General features: G+C 50.8%; 8 protein-coding genes across 8 annotated transcripts; 5 read left to right on the forward strand and 3 right to left on the reverse strand.

Annotated features, from left to right (window-relative positions):
* Positions 1-290: 290 nt before the first annotated feature.
* Positions 291-2,808, reverse strand: N7515_005144 (snoRNA-splicing protein PRP40; the record flags this gene model as incomplete). Its single annotated transcript, XM_056665888.1, has 4 exons — positions 291-1,289; positions 1,347-2,415; positions 2,467-2,618; positions 2,674-2,808. The coding sequence occupies 4 exons, from the start codon at positions 2,806-2,808 to the stop codon at positions 291-293; spliced, it is 2,355 nt and encodes a 784-aa protein (XP_056522838.1).
* Positions 2,809-2,970: 162 nt separating this feature from the next.
* Positions 2,971-4,877, forward strand: N7515_005145 (TRAPP trafficking subunit Trs65 domain-containing protein; the record flags this gene model as incomplete). Its single annotated transcript, XM_056665889.1, has 4 exons — positions 2,971-3,145; positions 3,201-3,473; positions 3,534-4,644; positions 4,709-4,877. 4 exons carry the CDS (start codon positions 2,971-2,973, stop codon positions 4,875-4,877), a joined length of 1,728 nt encoding a protein of 575 aa, XP_056522839.1.
* A 305-nt stretch (positions 4,878-5,182) lies between these two features.
* On the reverse strand, positions 5,183-6,025 carry N7515_005146 (uncharacterized protein; the record flags this gene model as incomplete). Its single annotated transcript, XM_056665890.1, has 1 exon — positions 5,183-6,025. One exon carries the CDS (start codon positions 6,023-6,025, stop codon positions 5,183-5,185), a length of 843 nt encoding a protein of 280 aa, XP_056522840.1.
* Positions 6,026-7,253: 1,228 nt separating this feature from the next.
* On the forward strand, positions 7,254-8,326 carry N7515_005147 (Mpv17/PMP22 family protein; the record flags this gene model as incomplete). Its single annotated transcript, XM_056665891.1, has 6 exons — positions 7,254-7,319; positions 7,402-7,492; positions 7,558-7,583; positions 7,642-7,978; positions 8,034-8,200; positions 8,255-8,326. 6 exons carry the CDS (start codon positions 7,254-7,256, stop codon positions 8,324-8,326), a joined length of 759 nt encoding a protein of 252 aa, XP_056522841.1.
* Positions 8,327-9,078: 752 nt separating this feature from the next.
* Positions 9,079-10,449, forward strand: pgkA (phosphoglycerate kinase pgkA; the record flags this gene model as incomplete). The annotated part of the gene is made up of 3 exons (XM_056665892.1): positions 9,079-9,144; positions 9,199-9,619; positions 9,683-10,449. The coding sequence occupies 3 exons, from the start codon at positions 9,079-9,081 to the stop codon at positions 10,447-10,449; spliced, it is 1,254 nt and encodes a 417-aa protein (XP_056522842.1).
* A 692-nt stretch (positions 10,450-11,141) lies between these two features.
* Positions 11,142-11,671, reverse strand: N7515_005149 (proteasome regulatory particle lid subunit SEM1; the record flags this gene model as incomplete). Its single annotated transcript, XM_056665893.1, has 3 exons — positions 11,142-11,175; positions 11,374-11,494; positions 11,563-11,671. The coding sequence occupies 3 exons, from the start codon at positions 11,669-11,671 to the stop codon at positions 11,142-11,144; spliced, it is 264 nt and encodes an 87-aa protein (XP_056522843.1).
* A 659-nt stretch (positions 11,672-12,330) lies between these two features.
* Positions 12,331-14,776, forward strand: N7515_005150 (TTC39/IML2 family protein; the record flags this gene model as incomplete). The annotated part of the gene is made up of 6 exons (XM_056665894.1): positions 12,331-12,406; positions 12,500-12,517; positions 12,576-12,652; positions 12,720-12,786; positions 12,838-13,880; positions 13,931-14,776. 6 exons carry the CDS (start codon positions 12,331-12,333, stop codon positions 14,774-14,776), a joined length of 2,127 nt encoding a protein of 708 aa, XP_056522844.1.
* Positions 14,777-15,436: 660 nt separating this feature from the next.
* Positions 15,437-17,259, forward strand: N7515_005151 (MFS transporter; the record flags this gene model as incomplete). The annotated part of the gene is made up of 5 exons (XM_056665895.1): positions 15,437-15,779; positions 15,842-15,863; positions 15,936-16,359; positions 16,413-16,737; positions 16,787-17,259. 5 exons carry the CDS (start codon positions 15,437-15,439, stop codon positions 17,257-17,259), a joined length of 1,587 nt encoding a protein of 528 aa, XP_056522845.1.
* Between the last annotated feature and the right edge of the window lie 326 nt (positions 17,260-17,585).

Genomic DNA, 17,585 nt, shown 5'->3' on the forward strand with positions numbered 1-17,585 from the left:
ATGTGGGATGGGCATAGGTATATTCACTTCCGGAAGATAACCTATTCGTTAAAGAGGTAAGAACCAAGGGGAACTACCTACCATGTTTCTAAAGTGGGTAGCAGAGGATCTTAGTGAGGCCAACGATCTCTTCGATGAATAGCTGCCCACGGAGTACGTAGGTAGTCGTCGCCTAAAAAGGCTTGCTAAAGTAGACGAGATGGCGACGTAGATTTAGCTCAATATCCTATCTCAATTGGAGGAACGAATTACTTGCATATGGAAGCAATCGCCAATGGAGTTCACCCCATTTACTCCTCCTCAATCTCTCCTTCCTCGCTGCCAGAGTGGATGGCTTTGTCGTCCTTGCTATCCTCCTTGGGTTCTTCCGGTATGGCAGAGCGGCGGGGTACACGCGCGTCCTTACTGCGGTCTCGCTCGCGGCTATCACGTCGGTAACGTTTGACAGATCGGCTGGCCACACTCTCAGCATCACTTTCACGCCGGCGGCGGCGATCACCACTAGCCACACTGCGGGTGTCAACCGCACCACTGCTACCACCTCCATAATCAAGCTCATCACGGCCTCCACGAGGGTCGCCGCGAGTGCGGTACAGGCGCTCCCGTTCATCCTCACGTCTATCGGGATCTCTAGGACGTGCACCACGGCCAAAGTCCCGATCACGGCTACGATAACGGTCACGGTCTCCACGCTCATCGCGACGGTCACGAGATGGGGAAATACCGCTGACCTTGCGGTAAGTTCGTTCGCGATCGGCCTGTGCCTTGCGACGGTCTGCCTCGTACGCGTCCATTTCCGGCGTATGACTGACCCGGCCGCTGGGGCCTCGTCGTTCCACGCGGCCCTTGCGGTAATCGCGATCGACACGGTCATGGTCACGTCGGCCACGGTTCTGGCTGTAGGCTTCGCGGTCCTTCTCTGCCTCCTCCTCTCTTTCCTTCAGCCGGCGAACGGTTTTGTCGAAGGCAGACTCCCGGAGCTCATCTGACTCGAGGGCCTTGTATTCGTCGTATTTCTCCAGGCGGGGATAGACCTCCGCCCAGGTATCGGTGGCCCGAACAGGCGGCTCCAAGCGCTTGATACGAGACCGCAGCGCCTCCACGGCACGGCGCTGTTGGCGATCGGCGATATACTTCTCGTCTTCCATGCGGCGGACTGCCTTCTCTTGGATACGCTGGAAGATGAGATTGAGGGTCTCGGGGTCGATCTTAGAGGTGCGGCGGTCGGCAGACATGATGAAGCTAAACTCATCAAATGTGGTTCCGCCCGTGACTTCGAATCGTTTGTCCTGAAATCAATGGATTAGTAACACTCCACGTTTCGACCGACTGTAGCAGAGACTCACATCTAGCACATCCAGCACACTATTCCGAGGTCCGCGCAGAGCGCGCTCTTCATCTTCCACGACGTCCCAGAACAGATCGAGAGGAGTTGACCCAGGCTGGCCCAGGATGCCATGATATCTGGGATCGTCTTTGATCAGCGGGCAGATATTCATCCACTTAGTGCCCGCCTTGATCTTACCCTGAGATCTGAGCTCTTTCAGGAGGTTCACAAACTGCTCCCGGTTCTTACGCTCCTTTCTGGCGCGCGCTGCCTTGTGCTGCTGGCGAGCATCATTGAAAGCCCTCTCTAGGGACTTGATGTGGGTTTCAAAAGCCGTGAGAACGTCACATTTGCTCAAACTCTTGAACTTTTGATCCCCTTGGAATTTACTGTTGGACTGAATGATAGCTTGTGCTTCGGACCAGCGCGTGTAAGGTTCTAGGTTGAGTGAACCCAGAATAGCAGTTAGTTCATCCATAGCGGCCTTGCGCGTGGCGGTTTCTTGTTCGAAATGATCCTTTCTGAGTTGAAGAATGTATTCTTCAAAGAGCTGGCGCCTTTCGTCTTCTTCATTGGTAGACCGGAACGTGGTCTCTCCCTCGATGATCGGACGGATTGTCTTCCAGCGACTGTAGTATTTGATCTCGGGGTGACGCTTCATCATGGTGAAGAAGTCCACGCGGAGCTTGGCGAATCTTTCTTTCGCGCGTTCCTTTTCCTGCATTCGCACTTGAACCCCATACTTCTCGAAAGCTGCCTTGCGGTCACGTGGGTCCTTCAGAGCACGGTATTGGGGGTCCTTGATCGTGGCTCGCATAGTGTCTTCCCAAGTCCACTCGGGTTGCACGTTGTGGCGCTTCAGCATCTTCATGAACGCACTCTCTGCCTCCTCAAGAGATTGATAGTTGGGGTCCTGGGACTTGAAATCCGGTGTCGCAAGTATAGCGTTGGCTTCATACGATCCGTATCCACCGCGCCGGTCGCTAAACCCGCGATCACCTCGGTCATGGTCGTCGCGTTCGCGGTGCTGGTCGCGGTGCTGGATTTGTGTGGACAAAGAGGTCCCGCCTGCAACAAATGTAGGCGCCCTAATATAAAGTTAGCATATGAAAGAGCTGCTCTTTAAAAAAGATACTTACGCAGCAGGTGCCGGGGGCGCGGGCGCCTGGGCAAGTGCATCTTTGTAAACCTGCGGCATCTCCCATGTACTCTGCTTGCTTTCTGTGTTGTACCAGTATTTACGACCAGCATCAGTAGTGTATTCCTTCCATGGTTGATTCGCCAGAGCAATCTGCAAATACGGTTAGTCTCAAGCGCGTTGCACCTGGGCAGGGTCAATTACGGACCTCAACTGGAGTCATCAGCTCTGTAGGCTTGTTCCACTGGGTGGCTTTCGTCTGCACATTGTAGTAATAAACGCGACCTGCATCATTTCGTGCCTCCTGCCACAAGGCAGACGGGAGGTGGTTGGTAAGGTCCATAGTTGAGGTTGAAAATATTGGGAGAGAAGTGGAAGCGGAGCTTCGACGATCTCCGCAAAACTGCGCGAATGGTATTTGGCGTCGGCCGTATATCAACACTTATCGGTTATCTCCTGAACTCCGGCCACTTTGTTGAGCTCCTTTGCGACATTTCTTGTTGCAATGCCTAGTCTGGAGATTCCAGGTGAATTTCTGCGTCATGCTGTTCTCGATACAGTGGTGCCCCATGCTGCAGCAATCAATATTGAGGATGCCCTAAGTTCGGCCTTGGAGAATGGAGCTGATGATCTCCCCTCTGTTCTCTCCTCCATCCCGCAACGGTCTCTATTGTTCTTTGGTATGCACTTTTGTAACTCAGCTGGGTTTGCCTCTTACTTACTATCAATTACTAGATGAATTTCTCCTGGTCCGCATAGTCTTACGACTGTCTGATTGCTCAGATACGACACTGAAACACTATCTACCCCGACTCGAAGTAAAGCTGGATGTCTTTGCCGTTGACCCAGCAGAATCAGTTGGAGAAAATCCCACACCAACTCGGGATATCATATTCTCAGGAATCGTGGGTGGTGATGAGGATCCGCTGGTGATCTTCAACGAATTTGAGGGTGATGAAGGCAGTGGAAACCACGTCTATCTAGTTTGGAACATTGAAACCGCGTTGCGTGAGTCAATCGAGAAGTTTGGTGGGATGATATGGAATGAAGGTCACTGATGGTTGCTAGGGCGTCCCCGTATTCAAATACAACACCCAACACTCCTATTCATTGCCTCTGCCAGCCTGAATCCAGCCGACCCTTGTCGGCAAGAAGATCCCGAGGATGATTATCTCCCCTCACTCGTCCCGGCATCGACCAATATGCTGCAGTCTCTGTCGACCGATAAATCTTTCAATAACAAAGAGCCTTTCCTCCCTGCGTCCAGGCTTCTGAGAGTTGTACCTACCACTCACACTGAAGACCCAATTTACAATATTCAGCAACAACATGGCCGCCCCTTCCGTGTTGTGCCCGCCGCGAGTGCAAGGATTAGATACTCTCGATTGAACTCCTACACTGGTATACCGATGACCGTGGCCAGTCTTGACTTCGAGGTTACCCCTTACCTGGCTTGCGAGGTCTCGTTCGACAAAGCGGATCTTCGACTGTCTGAGGGAACGATAGAGTCGCTATCAGACACGCCGGGTCTCGCTCTCCCCATCACTTGCCGTCCAAGAGACGGCGTTACACTCATGTACAAACTTACCCCAGAGTATGGCCCGGAGACCAACCCGTCATCTACGGCCCTGGTCTGCACGCTGGACATATCTCTCGAGGCTATGATTATGGTGGATGGCGACTGCAAACCACGAATTTCTATGCAATGGAGAACCAATGTCGATTTCTCAGTCGCCTTAAATCCGACCTTTGGGGGACCTAGCCCAGCCCTGCAAAGGACGAACCGCCCTACCAGTCTATCCGTATCAACACAAGCGGGTGTAACACCTTCCAACCGAAGCTCCTTACGAGAACGAGCGTACTCTGTCACTGACGTCGGGATAACGATCTCCTTTTCTGGACCTGTCCGTGTACAAGTTGGTACTGTCTTCTCTTGGGATGTTTTCATTGTCAATCGATCAAACGTCCCTCGAAAGTTTGCCTTGATCGCCATTCCTAAGCGCAAACGTGTGGATCCCCGTGGACATGTTGCTCGACCTTCCTCATCGTCTATCACCAGCAGAAAAGAGGATCAGGTGGCTGAGGCGGTGACTGATGACAATATCGTGCATGCTAGGCAAAAAAGCGTGGCTGGCCAAGAGGTGGAGCTGATCAGTTTGAGCATTGATATTCGCGTCGGGTGAGTACTACCTTCGCTGTTGTTTAAACTTGGATCCATCATTCTCTAACCACCTCCATCCCAGTCCTCTTCTTCCAGGAACATGTCATTCGACTGAGCTCAAGCTCCTTCCCCTTGCCACAGGCCCGCTTCATTTGGAAGCAGTACGACTTGTAGATCTTAACACGAACGAAACGACTGACATCCGAGATCTTCCAGACATATTGGCCGATGATCAGCTGCGTCCTACTTGAGAGCAATTCAGCATTGTATATCAATGATACCAAACCAGATATTATGGCCGCTAGCGAAGTGGTCTCTCATTAACTTTCCGTGGCCCCCCCGAAACATCGTAGAACACCTACAATTGCAGTAGCTGTCATTCTTACCTAACTAGGCGTCCAGGTAATGTTATGAAGAGCTTCAATTTAATCATTTACCGTGCTTTTCGACTATTAGTCGCAACAAATGGTCCATTCTGGGCTACCTGGGGATAGTTACAAGTTGTTCCTTGGATGGTTGCAGGGGTTATGCGCCTCTGATACCTAAATCCTGGTAATCAAGGAGCCAGCATGTCTCTGAGCAGCTCATCGCGTTCCTTCAGCATAGATCGTCCTAACTCGAGCATCACGCTCGGCTTCCCCGGAATGGGTCCATAGACCTGCTCAGCAAATATGCGCATTTGGAGAAGTAACGAGGAGGCCACTTCAGCGCGTTTCTTGGCTTCGTGATGCCTTTGAGCCGAAGGTTCTGGAAAAGCCCTGTCATGTTCCAGCGCGAAAGAGAACCGGACACATTCATCTTGCTTGCTGGAGGACCACCAAATCGGCAGAAGATTTTTACTCTCAGCCTTTGTCAAGAATCGAACGATCACCATTCTGTCAGCATGAATTCTGCTGGCCGTTATAACATCCTCGATGGTTTGTACAGCCAGTTGCTTGTCTTCCATTGCCCTCAAATGGATTGTGTCAATCAGAAGCGTGAAGACATCCTTCTGTGTCCGCCCCTGTAGCCATATTTTTGCAGCAAGTCGAGAAAAGGGGGTCTTCATATCGACGTCAAGGGTTGAGACAAGATGGTTTATATCACACGGAGCAGTTGAAGGTTTTGCTGGTGCTTCCAACATTCTTCCAGCCACTGTTGCTGTTACTGCTGGTTTGGCTTGTAATGCTGATGATGGTGGTGGTGTGCTATCTGTTGTGGCACTGGCTGGCGATTGCGATTGAGATGTGGGAAGACAAACTTCCAAATATTTCTCCCAGTCTGCTTTGTGGCAACCTCTGGAGCAGTCACAATCCTGCTCACAACGACATTCGTTCAGAATATTCTGCGGGCACTCAGGTTTGCCGCAGGCGCTGCACGTGAGCCCTTTCCCCGGGGGAGGTGGACTTGAACTTGTCATTTGCGTGGGAGTTTGCTCGTATGATCGATAGAGGAAATACTCGGCAACAAACTGCGAGAAGATGTCAGTTGGGGTCATCGAAGAAAAAGAAAGTACCACAACATTTCAACCGAGCAGCAGGCTCTCTGGGTGGGCTCTTACAGACCTTGATATTGCCAACTCTGGTTGTGCACTTTGCGTGCTTGATTCTTAGCAGAATTTGGAAAGTAGAGAAGGGAGAGAAGGATAGGATGCAAAGAAGCGCGAATGGAAAGGAGACGCTGGGCAAGTAAACAAATTGATACAGAGGAAGCAATCAAGCATCTCTCACATCTCAGATGGACATACCACGTGCCTTCACTCTGAAACCAGATTCACCTTTTAACTCTAATGGAGCTTAAGCATATCATCGTCGGCATATGGCAGCTACTCCATGAAGTGCCATACCTAGTCACTGATAATGTCATATTTCCAACCAACGTATGTGTCTGGGACCATATTTGGGACGACTGTCTTTGGTTAATTGATAATCTGGTCGCATTGCCATTGGGATAGTGATAGCTCGGATCTTGAATTGGTGGTGAAAGTACTTATTGCTCAATGGTGATAAGAGGCAGATCTAAGCGCATACGAGGACAAGGAACATTCTCTAGTAACTGTCCCAAGTCCCAACGAGATGACTCTTTGAAATCACAGTAACGAATGGTCTGTACACAGTATATCAATGTCATATGTCGTCCTATGATCCTATCCCGGGCACCCACACCGATCTACCGCAGCAGTACCGCTCAGAGCCTCAGAAGGAAAATAAGGTATCATGAAGATTGTTCCCAAAGTATGCAGGACTGGCAATTTGGCATAGAATGAGATAATTATAGCTTTAGTTCTGTCGCAGTTCGTTGAATGTAGAATGTTTGAAGAGACAAAGTGCCAGATCAATGACGATGTATAGTTCAATGACTGTGATTGGTCGAGATCACGGGTTAAACCATCTCAGGTGTAGGCCGGGCAGGTGACATCGTTCGTTGGTCACAAAAGGCGGAGACCAAAGGGGAACGAAGATCAAAGATCAACCTTCTTATGATTTAATTTTAACTGGGGCTTGGAAATTTGAAAGCCCGTTACACTCTCACTTCGGCTTTCCATTTATCCTGCCCCACTGGGTTTCCTTGATCTTTGCGTCATACTGGCGCACCGCCTTTCCAAGTCTCCCCTATCACTCTACTTCAGCCTTCAGACCTGTTCCATTATGATCTGTTCAACAAAGCGCAAAGTCCTGGATGGACTAAACAAGAGATACATTTACGGTCGCGTGGTATGTTCAACGGCCCCTTGGAACTGCCCCAGTCGCCACACCCAAACCCCGAGCTGAAGCTAACCCTTCTCGAACCCATCAGCCTTTATTGCATACGATCATTTTCCTCATCGAGATGGCAGTAGCAGCACGGCTTGCTGCCAAATTCAACACCTACTATGGCGAAAGGCCAGGTAAGCCCCTAGCCGCCGGATCCCGCGGGATGACAGCAGTGACTGACACGATTGCTATTAAATAGTGCTCACAACGATGGTCACCAATGCTGTAAGCTCATCACGAATTCCTGTCGCCTCGAAGAACACGCAGTTGATTGATATCATAGGTGCTTGGTGGTGTCGCCGATACCGTTGCGCAGTTGATCACAGCCTTTAGGACCCGCAGACCTCAGATGAGCGGAGATGATTTCCTTTCGATAGAGATTCATGACTTGGACAAGCAGAAGCCCCCTGCTGTAGGGGAACTGGGATATACACGGAGCCCAGCAACATCTTTCGATTTTGAGCGTCTGACCCGATTCATGTCTTATGGCTTCTTCATGGCACCGCTGCAATTCCAGTGGTTTGGCTTCTTGTCCAGGGCGTTCCCGCTCACCAAGCTGAATCCGACTGCTCCCGCTTTCAAGCGTGTTGCCTTTGACCAGTTGATATTTGCACCATTTGGTACATTTTGCCCTTGGTTGTTCTTTGACGTGTCTGTACTAACTCGACACATTAGGTCTGGCGTGCTTCTTCACCTACATGACGATCGCGGAGGGTGGTGGAAGAAGGGCATTGACGCACAAATTCAGTGATGTGTACCTCCCAACCCTCAAGGCCAACTTCGTGCTATGGCCGGCAGTACAAATTCTCAACTTCCGCGTCGTTCCCATTCAGTTCCAGATTGTGAGTCCCTTAAGTTCCGACATACAATGACACATACTGACCTTGTTAAACCAGCCTTTCGTATCCACCGTTGGTATCGCATGGACCGCATACCTGTCTCTGACAAACTCCGCCGAGGAAGCCTAATCGTATTCCCGAGTAAATGAACATCATGATAACGATTCCGGCTTCAAATTACACTCTTCCTTCAGTCAAAATGTGCAGGCGTTTAGAGCGATCGACCTGGCTTTCGTGTATATGGTAACCTGGAGGATTTTGCATTCCAAGATATCACGGGATTGTATCTTGCATACCTGGGAAAACCGATATGTGCTTTTTTGTTTTTGACTATTTTTCGTGATATGTTCGTATGGCTCAGGACAATCTTCAACCTTTTTTCCGTTTCTGCTCTTCGACCTCTTCCCCAGAGCTTCACGTGCTTCCGCCGGATATTAAACCAACCAAGCGTATTAGCGACTATGAACAATTCCATTGGTACAACGTTATAGAGGCGATTTCTCCAGAATCCCCCGAATCCGAGGCAAGAGGACCCCCAATGGCCCGGCCTTCCCCGTATATTGACGGTAGCTGTGACATCAGTCCCGCATCAGCCCGATGAGTTCTCCGGGGATAGTCGGGTACAGGTGGCTCAGGTACCAACCTTTAATATATACTTTTCTGGAAGTGACCAGCATCGTACACCACAAAGTACCGTTCTCAAATAAGTACAAGACCGTGAAGTATCTTTGGTGCTACGGAGCGACCTCTTCACCGGCCTGCCCCACCAAACCAACCCCTCCACTCTTTACTGATCGCGACTCACCGGAGTGATTAGTTCTTCTTCTTTCTATCCCTTTTCTTACTTCTCCATTAACCTCCTACCAGACCATAAGCCCATAATGTCTCTCTCCAACAAGCTCCCTATCACTGACGTCGACCTCAAGGGCAAGCGTGTCTTGATCCGGGTAAGCTTCCATACAGTTGAACTGAGCTTGACCGGCAGTCGCTAATTGAAATAGGTCGATTTCAACGTTCCTCTCGACGAGAACAAGAATGTCACCAACCCCCAGCGTATCGTCGGTGCCCTGCCCACCATCAAGTATGCCATTGACAACGGCGCCAAGGCCGTCGTGCTCATGTCCCACCTTGGCCGCCCCGATGGCAAGGTCAACCCTAAATACAGCCTGAAGCCCGTTGTTTCTGTACTTGAGAAGCAGCTCGGAAAGAGCGTCATCTTTACCGATGACTGCGTCGGACCCCAGGTTGAGGAGACCGTGAACAAGGCTTCCGATGGTCAGGTTATTCTGCTTGAGAACTTGCGCTTCCACGCCGAGGAGGAGGGTAGCTCCAAGGATGCCGAAGGCAAGAAGGTCAAGGCCGATAAGGCCGACGTTGATGCGTTCCGCAAGGGCCTGACTGCTCTCGGTGATGTCTACGTCAGTATGTAACTCCCCGGTCTCTTCCCTGCATTGTATGGACCTTGTGTTCCTAACCTCGACCCAGACGACGCTTTCGGTACCGCCCACCGCGCCCACAGCTCCATGGTTGGCGTGGACCTCCCCCAGAAGGCTGCTGGTTTCCTCGTCAAGAAGGAGCTGGAGTACTTCGCCAAGGCTCTCGAGAGCCCCGCGCGCCCCTTCCTTGCCATCCTCGGTGGCGCTAAGGTATCGGACAAGATCCAGCTGATCGACAACCTCCTGCCCAAGGTCGACAGCCTCATCATCACCGGTGGAATGGCTTTCACCTTCAAGAAGACCCTTGAGAACGTCAAGATCGGCAACAGTCTCTTTGACGAGGCCGGCAGCAAAATCGTCGGCGAGATCGTCGAGAAGGCCAAGAAGAACAACGTCCAGATCGTCCTGCCCGTCGACTACGTCACCGCCGACAAGTTCTCCGCGGACGCCACCGTTGGCTCGGCCACCGACGCCACAGGTATCCCCGACGGTTTCATGGGTCTGGATGTTGGCCCCGAGAGTGTCAAGCTCTACCAGAAGACCATCGGCGAGGCCAAGACCATCCTCTGGAACGGTCCCCCCGGTGTCTTCGAGCTTAAGCCCTTCGCCAAGGCTACCGAGGATACGCTCGATGCCGCTGTCAAGGCTGCTCAGTCCGGCTCCATTGTCATCATCGGCGGTGGTGACACCGCTACCGTGGCCGCCAAGTACGGTGCTGAGGACAAGATTTCCCACGTATCGACCGGTGGCGGTGCCTCGCTCGAGCTCCTCGAAGGCAAGGAGTTGCCCGGTGTTGCTGCTCTGTCCAGCAAATGAATCCTAAAAGATAGCATGCAGGGGAAGGGTCTACATTGGCGTTTTCCTCCGTCGAGCGTGTTTACGAAACTATAATGTACACAGCCAATGAATTTCCTTATAATTCCAAAACTCATTCTACAACTCTTCGTCCATGCTCTTACCTATAACTGAGTTTTGTGCCCAAATACGTAATTGAAGCTTTGATTACGATTTAAAGAGACACTTCAACTGCCCGACGCTCTCACATGTACGTAGACGAACAGAACAAGGGCAACTAGAATCAGTCGAAGCGTAGCGCCGGTTATATGTAGATGGCATCGAACAGTGGAGATGCGTTTCAAAAAACCCGACTGATTCTATCTCAGACCGATCGACTTCGAGATATGCGCACAATAGGAAATTGGTAGTGATGGGAGGTCAAGGGGGACATCATGATAATGATTTTGAAAGTCGAGATTTGCGCTATGGGGAATGAATCGTAAAAGAAGAATCAAAACAACCGTATCTCATTTCCTCCCCGACAAGCTCCCGACAAATGCATGTGGCGATGATGGTTCTGAATCCTCCTGGTATATCCTCCCAGTGGTTCCAAAGACAGGGGACTGGGTATAGGGTACGAGATGAAATGGCCAGCCAACTCGATGATGAACCCATTTTGGAACCTAACGCGGTGTAGATTTTCTTGGTATGCTTGTCTTGGGTGTCTGAAATTATGCCGATGCTTCCACTTTCTTCAATTCTTCCCTAAATAGAGCCACCGATATTAGTGAATGCGACAGTGAAAGAGATGGTGGGCGCTTCGTGGGAAATGGAATGGTGTGAGAGCGTCGGCTCGGCGTTGGTGTAGGTATGAGTACAAGCCAAGTAGGCTTGTGACCAAGGAGAAATATAGAATTGATGTTGCCCCGGTGTATATGGGTATACGAGGAAACGCGAACTTACTGGAGCTGCTTTGAGAAGTCCTCTGCGGCGTCATCGTCATCCCAGCTCTCTTCCCACAGGTGCTCGCTACCGCCATTTGCTGTCGAGCTAGCGGTCTGCTCAGCCTCTTCCTGTGGCCAATCTGGATGTCACATGGTTAGCTCTGTTGGTCTGTTGGACTAGAGGAGGGCTTCGGTGTCTCGTCGATACCTTCAACTGGGAAATCCTCGAACTCGTCGTCTTCCTCCAAGACTTGGGGTTTCTGCGGTGGCTGGGGTTGCTCTGTAGCATCGTTCTTTTGGGTGGTAGGGTTTGACATTGTGAAGAGTATTGTTGACCGAGATCGTCAGAGTAAGAAGTAGCTGTAGGAGGTGTACTACTGTGTACGTAGATGGAGAGGATGGAGGAGGTGGCAGCTGAAGGCGGAATCGCGAAGGTTTGACTTAGTAAGACGGCGATAAGGGCGATAACGATGATGTAGTTGGCAAACAAGCGGAGAACAAGTTGGGCAGACCAAAATACAAAGAAAATCTGGAAAGAAATAGTTGACGATGTAGAATACAATATCCGGAATATCGGAGAAAATTGGGACCTTGTCACCTTGTAAAAGCACAAGTTGGTCAATTGGGCACAGTTATCTCCATACGCTCGCCCCTCGGAGTTGCCGGACAAAAAGAATCCATGGGAAGAGCCTCAACGTGTTGTTATATGACTTTGCCCCCCCCCCCCTCAGCTTTTCCTCTTTCTCCCCCTCTTCTATCTAGGGCATTTCTTTCTTTCTCATCGTAATTCTGTTTTTTCTATGCCCCGGTGATGTTCTCCATCGCACGATTACTATCGCTCAGTTAACATTCTTCCCGATCCGGAGCGCTCTCTCTTTTCGGCTCAGATTGCCCTGACCCGGAGACCATCGTGTTTCCACTTCAATTTTCCACTTCAAACAATTTGTCCTTGCTATACCTGACAGTGGTTATCGCCATGTTGCGAGTTGGATCGTGGCTGTATAGCAAAAAGCCGGCGCAGTCTGTGGACTCGTCGGTCGAGTTGAAAGACTGTGAGTGTTGGAACTTACTTCCACCTGCCAGTGGCATCTGGCGTGTGCGGAGAAACCGTCTGATTGTAAGCTAACCGCGATGTTTTCTGGCAGTGGTGCATGCGATGAATGGTATCTTGACATGGAATTGTGCATCCCCCAGACATTGGCTAATTCCATGCGCAACTAGCGGCAACACTGATTCTCAACGACGATGTTGATGGCGCAGAGAGTGGTCTTTCTACGGGTTCTTCGACCTTTCATACTGTAAGTGATCGTTGCTAGAGATATGACGTAGCACATAAGATCAAGGCGCTAACTTTGCATCAATCAGCTGGGAAAAGGCGTGGTTGCCTTCGTTCGGGCAACATTGGGATTCGAACAGGAGATTATGCGACAAGGTCCATGACATTCTGCTCTTTTTTAAGCCACACTTTCTGACACTTTCGCAGCATCCGATCGTCTCTACGAAGCGGAAACCAGCGCGGCCAGCAACCAAACCCGGGCTCAGCATAACGCTCAAGCGTCCAATGCATTTCACTCCGAAATATATGCCGCTGGCACCGAATATGCGCTATGCCAAGCAATCGCGCAATTGATGAGTGCGGTGGTTGGGGTGCTGAACGAAAGCCTGACAGAAAGTATCAAGGCGTTCTATCGGTTGAGAAAGGCTTACATCACGCTGGACGCCATCATGAAGATGGAAGAAAAGTTCATGGAGCAGAGAGACTCGAATAAAGTTCTACTGCCAACTGTGGGGGAGCTTTCAAGTTCGAGCGCTGCATGTTCAGACACGTCTAGCCTTTCGTCAAAACGAGGCCCAAAATCAGCCACCGCCGAACACGCGGATCTCAATTCGTCACTAAAAGGGTTGGCCATCTCTTGCCAGGAAGATTCCCCGGTTCCTTCGGGCACTTCAACGCCTTCCGCCAAGCATATTCATCATGACCCCGACTCGGACATCTTCAAAAATGAGATCGATGTCTTTGTGCACTCCGGTGCCAACTTCTGCTTTGGTATTCTCCTCCTACTAATTTCCATGGTTCCTCCGGCATTCAGCAAGCTTCTTTCCATCATTGGCTTCCATGGGGACAAACAACGAGGTCTGAGGATGCTCTGGCAAGCTAGCAAGTTTCACAATCTCATCGGTGCCATGGCTGCTCTCGCACTTCTAGGATATTACAACGGTTTCGTTCGCTACTGCGATATTATGCCCGATCCAACTTCGGGCGAGGCCGATGTCGAGGGTTACCCACGGGAAAGACTCGCTGCTTTGCTAGCGGAGATGCGGTCTCGGTTCCCCAATAGCCGACTTTGGCTGCTCGAAGAATCGCGGATGCTAGGTGCAAATAAGAATTTGGACGGTGCTTTGGAACTGCTGTGTACGGATAACAAGAGCCCACTTAAGCAGGTCGAGGCGCTATGTGTATTCGAGAAAAGCTTGAACGCACTGTTCCTCCACCGATACCAAGTCTGCTGCGAAGCATTCATTGAGGTGAGTTCATTTCCGAGATACGCGGGCGGCCCGCACTGACCCTTCTTTAGTGCGTGGATCTCAACTCGTGGTCCCGGTCGCTGTACTACTACATCGCCGGATCCTGCCATGTTGTCCTGTACCGGCAATGCCTTAAGGACACCAAGCTGGAAAAGTTTGCAGCAGAGCATGCCAAGAAAGCCGCCTTGTACATCCGGAAGGCCCCCGAATTTGCCGGCAAAAAGCGCTTCATGGCCCGGCAACTGCCATTTGATGTGTTTGTGTCTCGGAAAGTGGCAAAATGGGAGGCGCGCGCCAAAGCGTGGAATGTGCCTCTGGTGGATGCAATTGGTGTGGACCCCATTGAAGAGATGATCTTCTTCTGGAACGGGCACAGTCGCATGACCAACGAGCAGCTGGAGGAGTCCCTGAGCCGACTGGCATGGTGCGAAAGCGAGGCCAACCAGACGTGGTCTCGCGAAGGAATCGAAGAAAAAGCCATCTTGGAGCTTCTTCGTGCTGCCGTTTTGCGATCCCTTGGCAGATATGAAGAGGCGAAGAACACATTGCAGACTCGCGTCCTGAGCCATGACAAGTCTGTCTTCAAGGGACACCTGAAGGATGACTGGGTCCATCCAGTTGCCCATTTTGAGATGGCAGCCAACTTCTGGATGGAGCGACCTACATTCCAGGTACTACATGGCACCGCTTCTTCTCCCAAGACATCGGATGATGTTTCCACCGGGTCTGGAGAGTTGAGCACCGAGGCCGAGAGAAAGCAGGTACGCCAGTGCAAGGAGTACCTTGACCATGCTGCTCGCTGGGAGAGCTATGAGCTCGATGCTCGTATTGGTCTGAAGGTTACAGCCGCGATGGAAGCGGTACACAAGTGGGAGAGTACGCATCCAACAGCGTAAAGAGGTGTACTCTGTTTGGGGGAGGTTCACTATTCATATCTGCTGGGTTTGTCTGTAGCATACATGCATCGAGTACAATGTAGAGATCACGATTTAGACGTATCACAAGCTTTTTTACTTTTATCCGTTACCCACAAATGTCATCAAGTCAACTTCTTTCATTGGCTGCTTCAGTCCCCGAGGGTCCACTATGTCCACTATGGTCCACCCGCCACCGTAGGTCCGTAACGTGTGACATCGGACTTCGGCACCGCACCCGAAGGCCGAAGCCCGTTTCCAATACTCAACAAGTTTGTGCATGTTCAAGGCTGCACATTAATACCTCGATTCGATTGGTTCAATTCTTTCTGCTGATGTTCTCTCCTTTCTATACCAACAAGGCCTCATGATCGGCAACGTCGCTCCCGAAGCAGAAGCTCTCGGATAACACGGCTTCTCTGCGTATTCGACAGGCTGATTTCACTCATCTTGAGCTGACGCCTTTCCGCAGGGCAATTACCCATCTCCACTCTCCATCTGATCTCTTATTTCTGCCTGCAAATCACAAAATTTCCCTTCCTATTCTACTGCCTCTTCACTTCTACTCCTTAGGCCTTTGATATAATCTCTCATACTTCCGCCTTATACAAAGCCGGCTGCGATATCGCAGTGAGCCTGAAAATGGCCCACCGGACAGAACATGACGACTCCTCCAGCTCATCGAGCAATGAGATCGAACCGCGCCACAGCAGCATTAGAAATGGAGTCTCACCATTAGCAAAGCAAAGCACTGCGGGCAGTTCTGGTTACTCGGTCTTGGAACAGCGCACGCAGTCAATAGTCTCGCGCATTCGCAGTCGAGTGCCCGGCCAAACGGCCAAATTTAGCCATCCGCTCACTCATAGCAGGACTGGTCCTGATGTTATTGTCGATTTTGATGGTCCGGATGATCCATACAGACCTTTAAACTGGGGGTTTAAGAAAAAGGCTATCACGACCCTGCTATATGGACTAACAACTATGGGTAGGTCTTCAAATCGGGGAGATGTCATACGGAGCAATGCGCTAACCAGTGATCAATTGCAGGTGCGACGTGGGCGAGTTCGATGTAAGCTTCTTTTTCCTTTTATCTTTTGGACTTAGCAATTTATATGGACTTGGTGACTGATTATCAGACTAGCTATTCGACAGGCCAGGCGGAGATCAGCGAGGAATTTGGCGTCTCGATTGAGGTTGCCACGCTCGGAACCTCGTTATTATTATTCGGCTTGGGCTTAGGACCATTGATCTGGGCGCCTCTATCAGAGCTGTATGGCCGCAAGACCGCCGTGCTACCGCCTTACTTTCTCGCAGCCATCTTCTCTTTCGCGACAGCCACTGCAAAAGATCTCCAAACCATCATGATCACCAGGTTCTTCACGGGCTTCTTCGGCTCAGCCCCTGTGACCAACACAGGCGGTGTCCTGAGTGATATCTGGACCCCCGAAGAGCGTGGAGCTGCCATTGTTGGCTATGCCATGGCCGTGGTGGGCGGGCCCGTTCTTGGACCTATTGCAGGTGGTGCTATTGTCCAAAGTGATCTAGGTTGGCGATGGACCGAATATGTAAGATATTCATACTCTCGGTTCCAAAAGAACCCTCAACTAATGCCCACCAGCTCACCGGCATCATGATGATGTTCTTCCTACTCCTGGACCTGCTCTTCGTCGATGAGAGCTATCCGCCAATACTCCTAGTCTACAAAGCCCGCCGCCTTCGCTTCGAAAGCAGCAACTGGGCCCTCCATGCCCGCCATGAAGAATGGGACGTAACCATTAAAGAAATCGGCAACAAATACCTCGTCCGCCCCTTCCAGCTCCTCGCCACCCCAATCTGCTTCCTCGTCGCCCTCTACGCCTCATTCGTCTACGGCATCCTCTACCTCAGTTTAGCCTCCTTCCCAATTGTCTTCCAAGAAATCCGCGGCTGGAACCAAGTCGTCGGTGCCCTCCCCCTTCCTCGCCTACCTAGTCGGTATCCTAATTGGCGGAGCCGTCAACCTCGCAAACCAAAGATTCTACATCAAGCGCTTCAAAGCGAACAATAACCGAGCCGTTCCTGAAGCCCGTCTCCCTCCCATGATGATCGGCTCTGTCCTGTTTGCCGCGGGCATGTTCGTGTTTGGCTGGACGAGTCCAAAGCACATACACTGGATTTGTCCGAATATCGGCGCCGTCATGATGGGTTTTGGCTTTTTTACCATCTTCCAGGCTGCGCTCAACTATCTTGTTGATACGTTTCAGAAATACGCTGCCAGCGCCATTGCCGCGAATACCTTCCTGCGCTCGATGTTTGCGGGATGTTTTCCGCTCTTCACTTCGGCCATGTTCCATAATCTGGGTGTTCCCTGGGCTGCGAGCGTGCTGGGGTTCATTTCTGTCGCATTGATTCCCATTCCGTTCCTATTCTACAGGTACGGGAAGCGAATTCGAGCCCGGGGGACGTGGTCGAGAGAATCTGTTTGAATTTCTGCTGGGCTTGAGTTCTATTGGGCTCGTGTCCTTGCGTATCTATCTGGACCTGTACATGTTTTTGAATGACTGGGCTATGTATGGGGTTGATTCTACCCCTATCCCTACTTATGAACATGACCATTGCTTGCATTTATGATACCCTTGAGTGAAGTCATGTCGGTTTGATGTGTTATTTTGCTACCAAGCTATTGTGGTAAAAGCGTTACTTACGACTTACAGAATGGAGAAGAATTGATAGACGGGTTTCCATATATTTGAGTATGACAAAGAAGCAAAGACAACACAGATTCAAGTGGACAAGAATAAGGAAAATAATT

The sequence above is a fragment of the Penicillium bovifimosum genome (genome assembly GCF_028826915.1).
Source record: "Penicillium bovifimosum strain IBT 22155 chromosome Unknown utg000004l_segment0_segment0, whole genome shotgun sequence".
In the NCBI taxonomy this organism is placed as follows: domain Eukaryota; kingdom Fungi; phylum Ascomycota; class Eurotiomycetes; order Eurotiales; family Aspergillaceae; genus Penicillium; species Penicillium bovifimosum.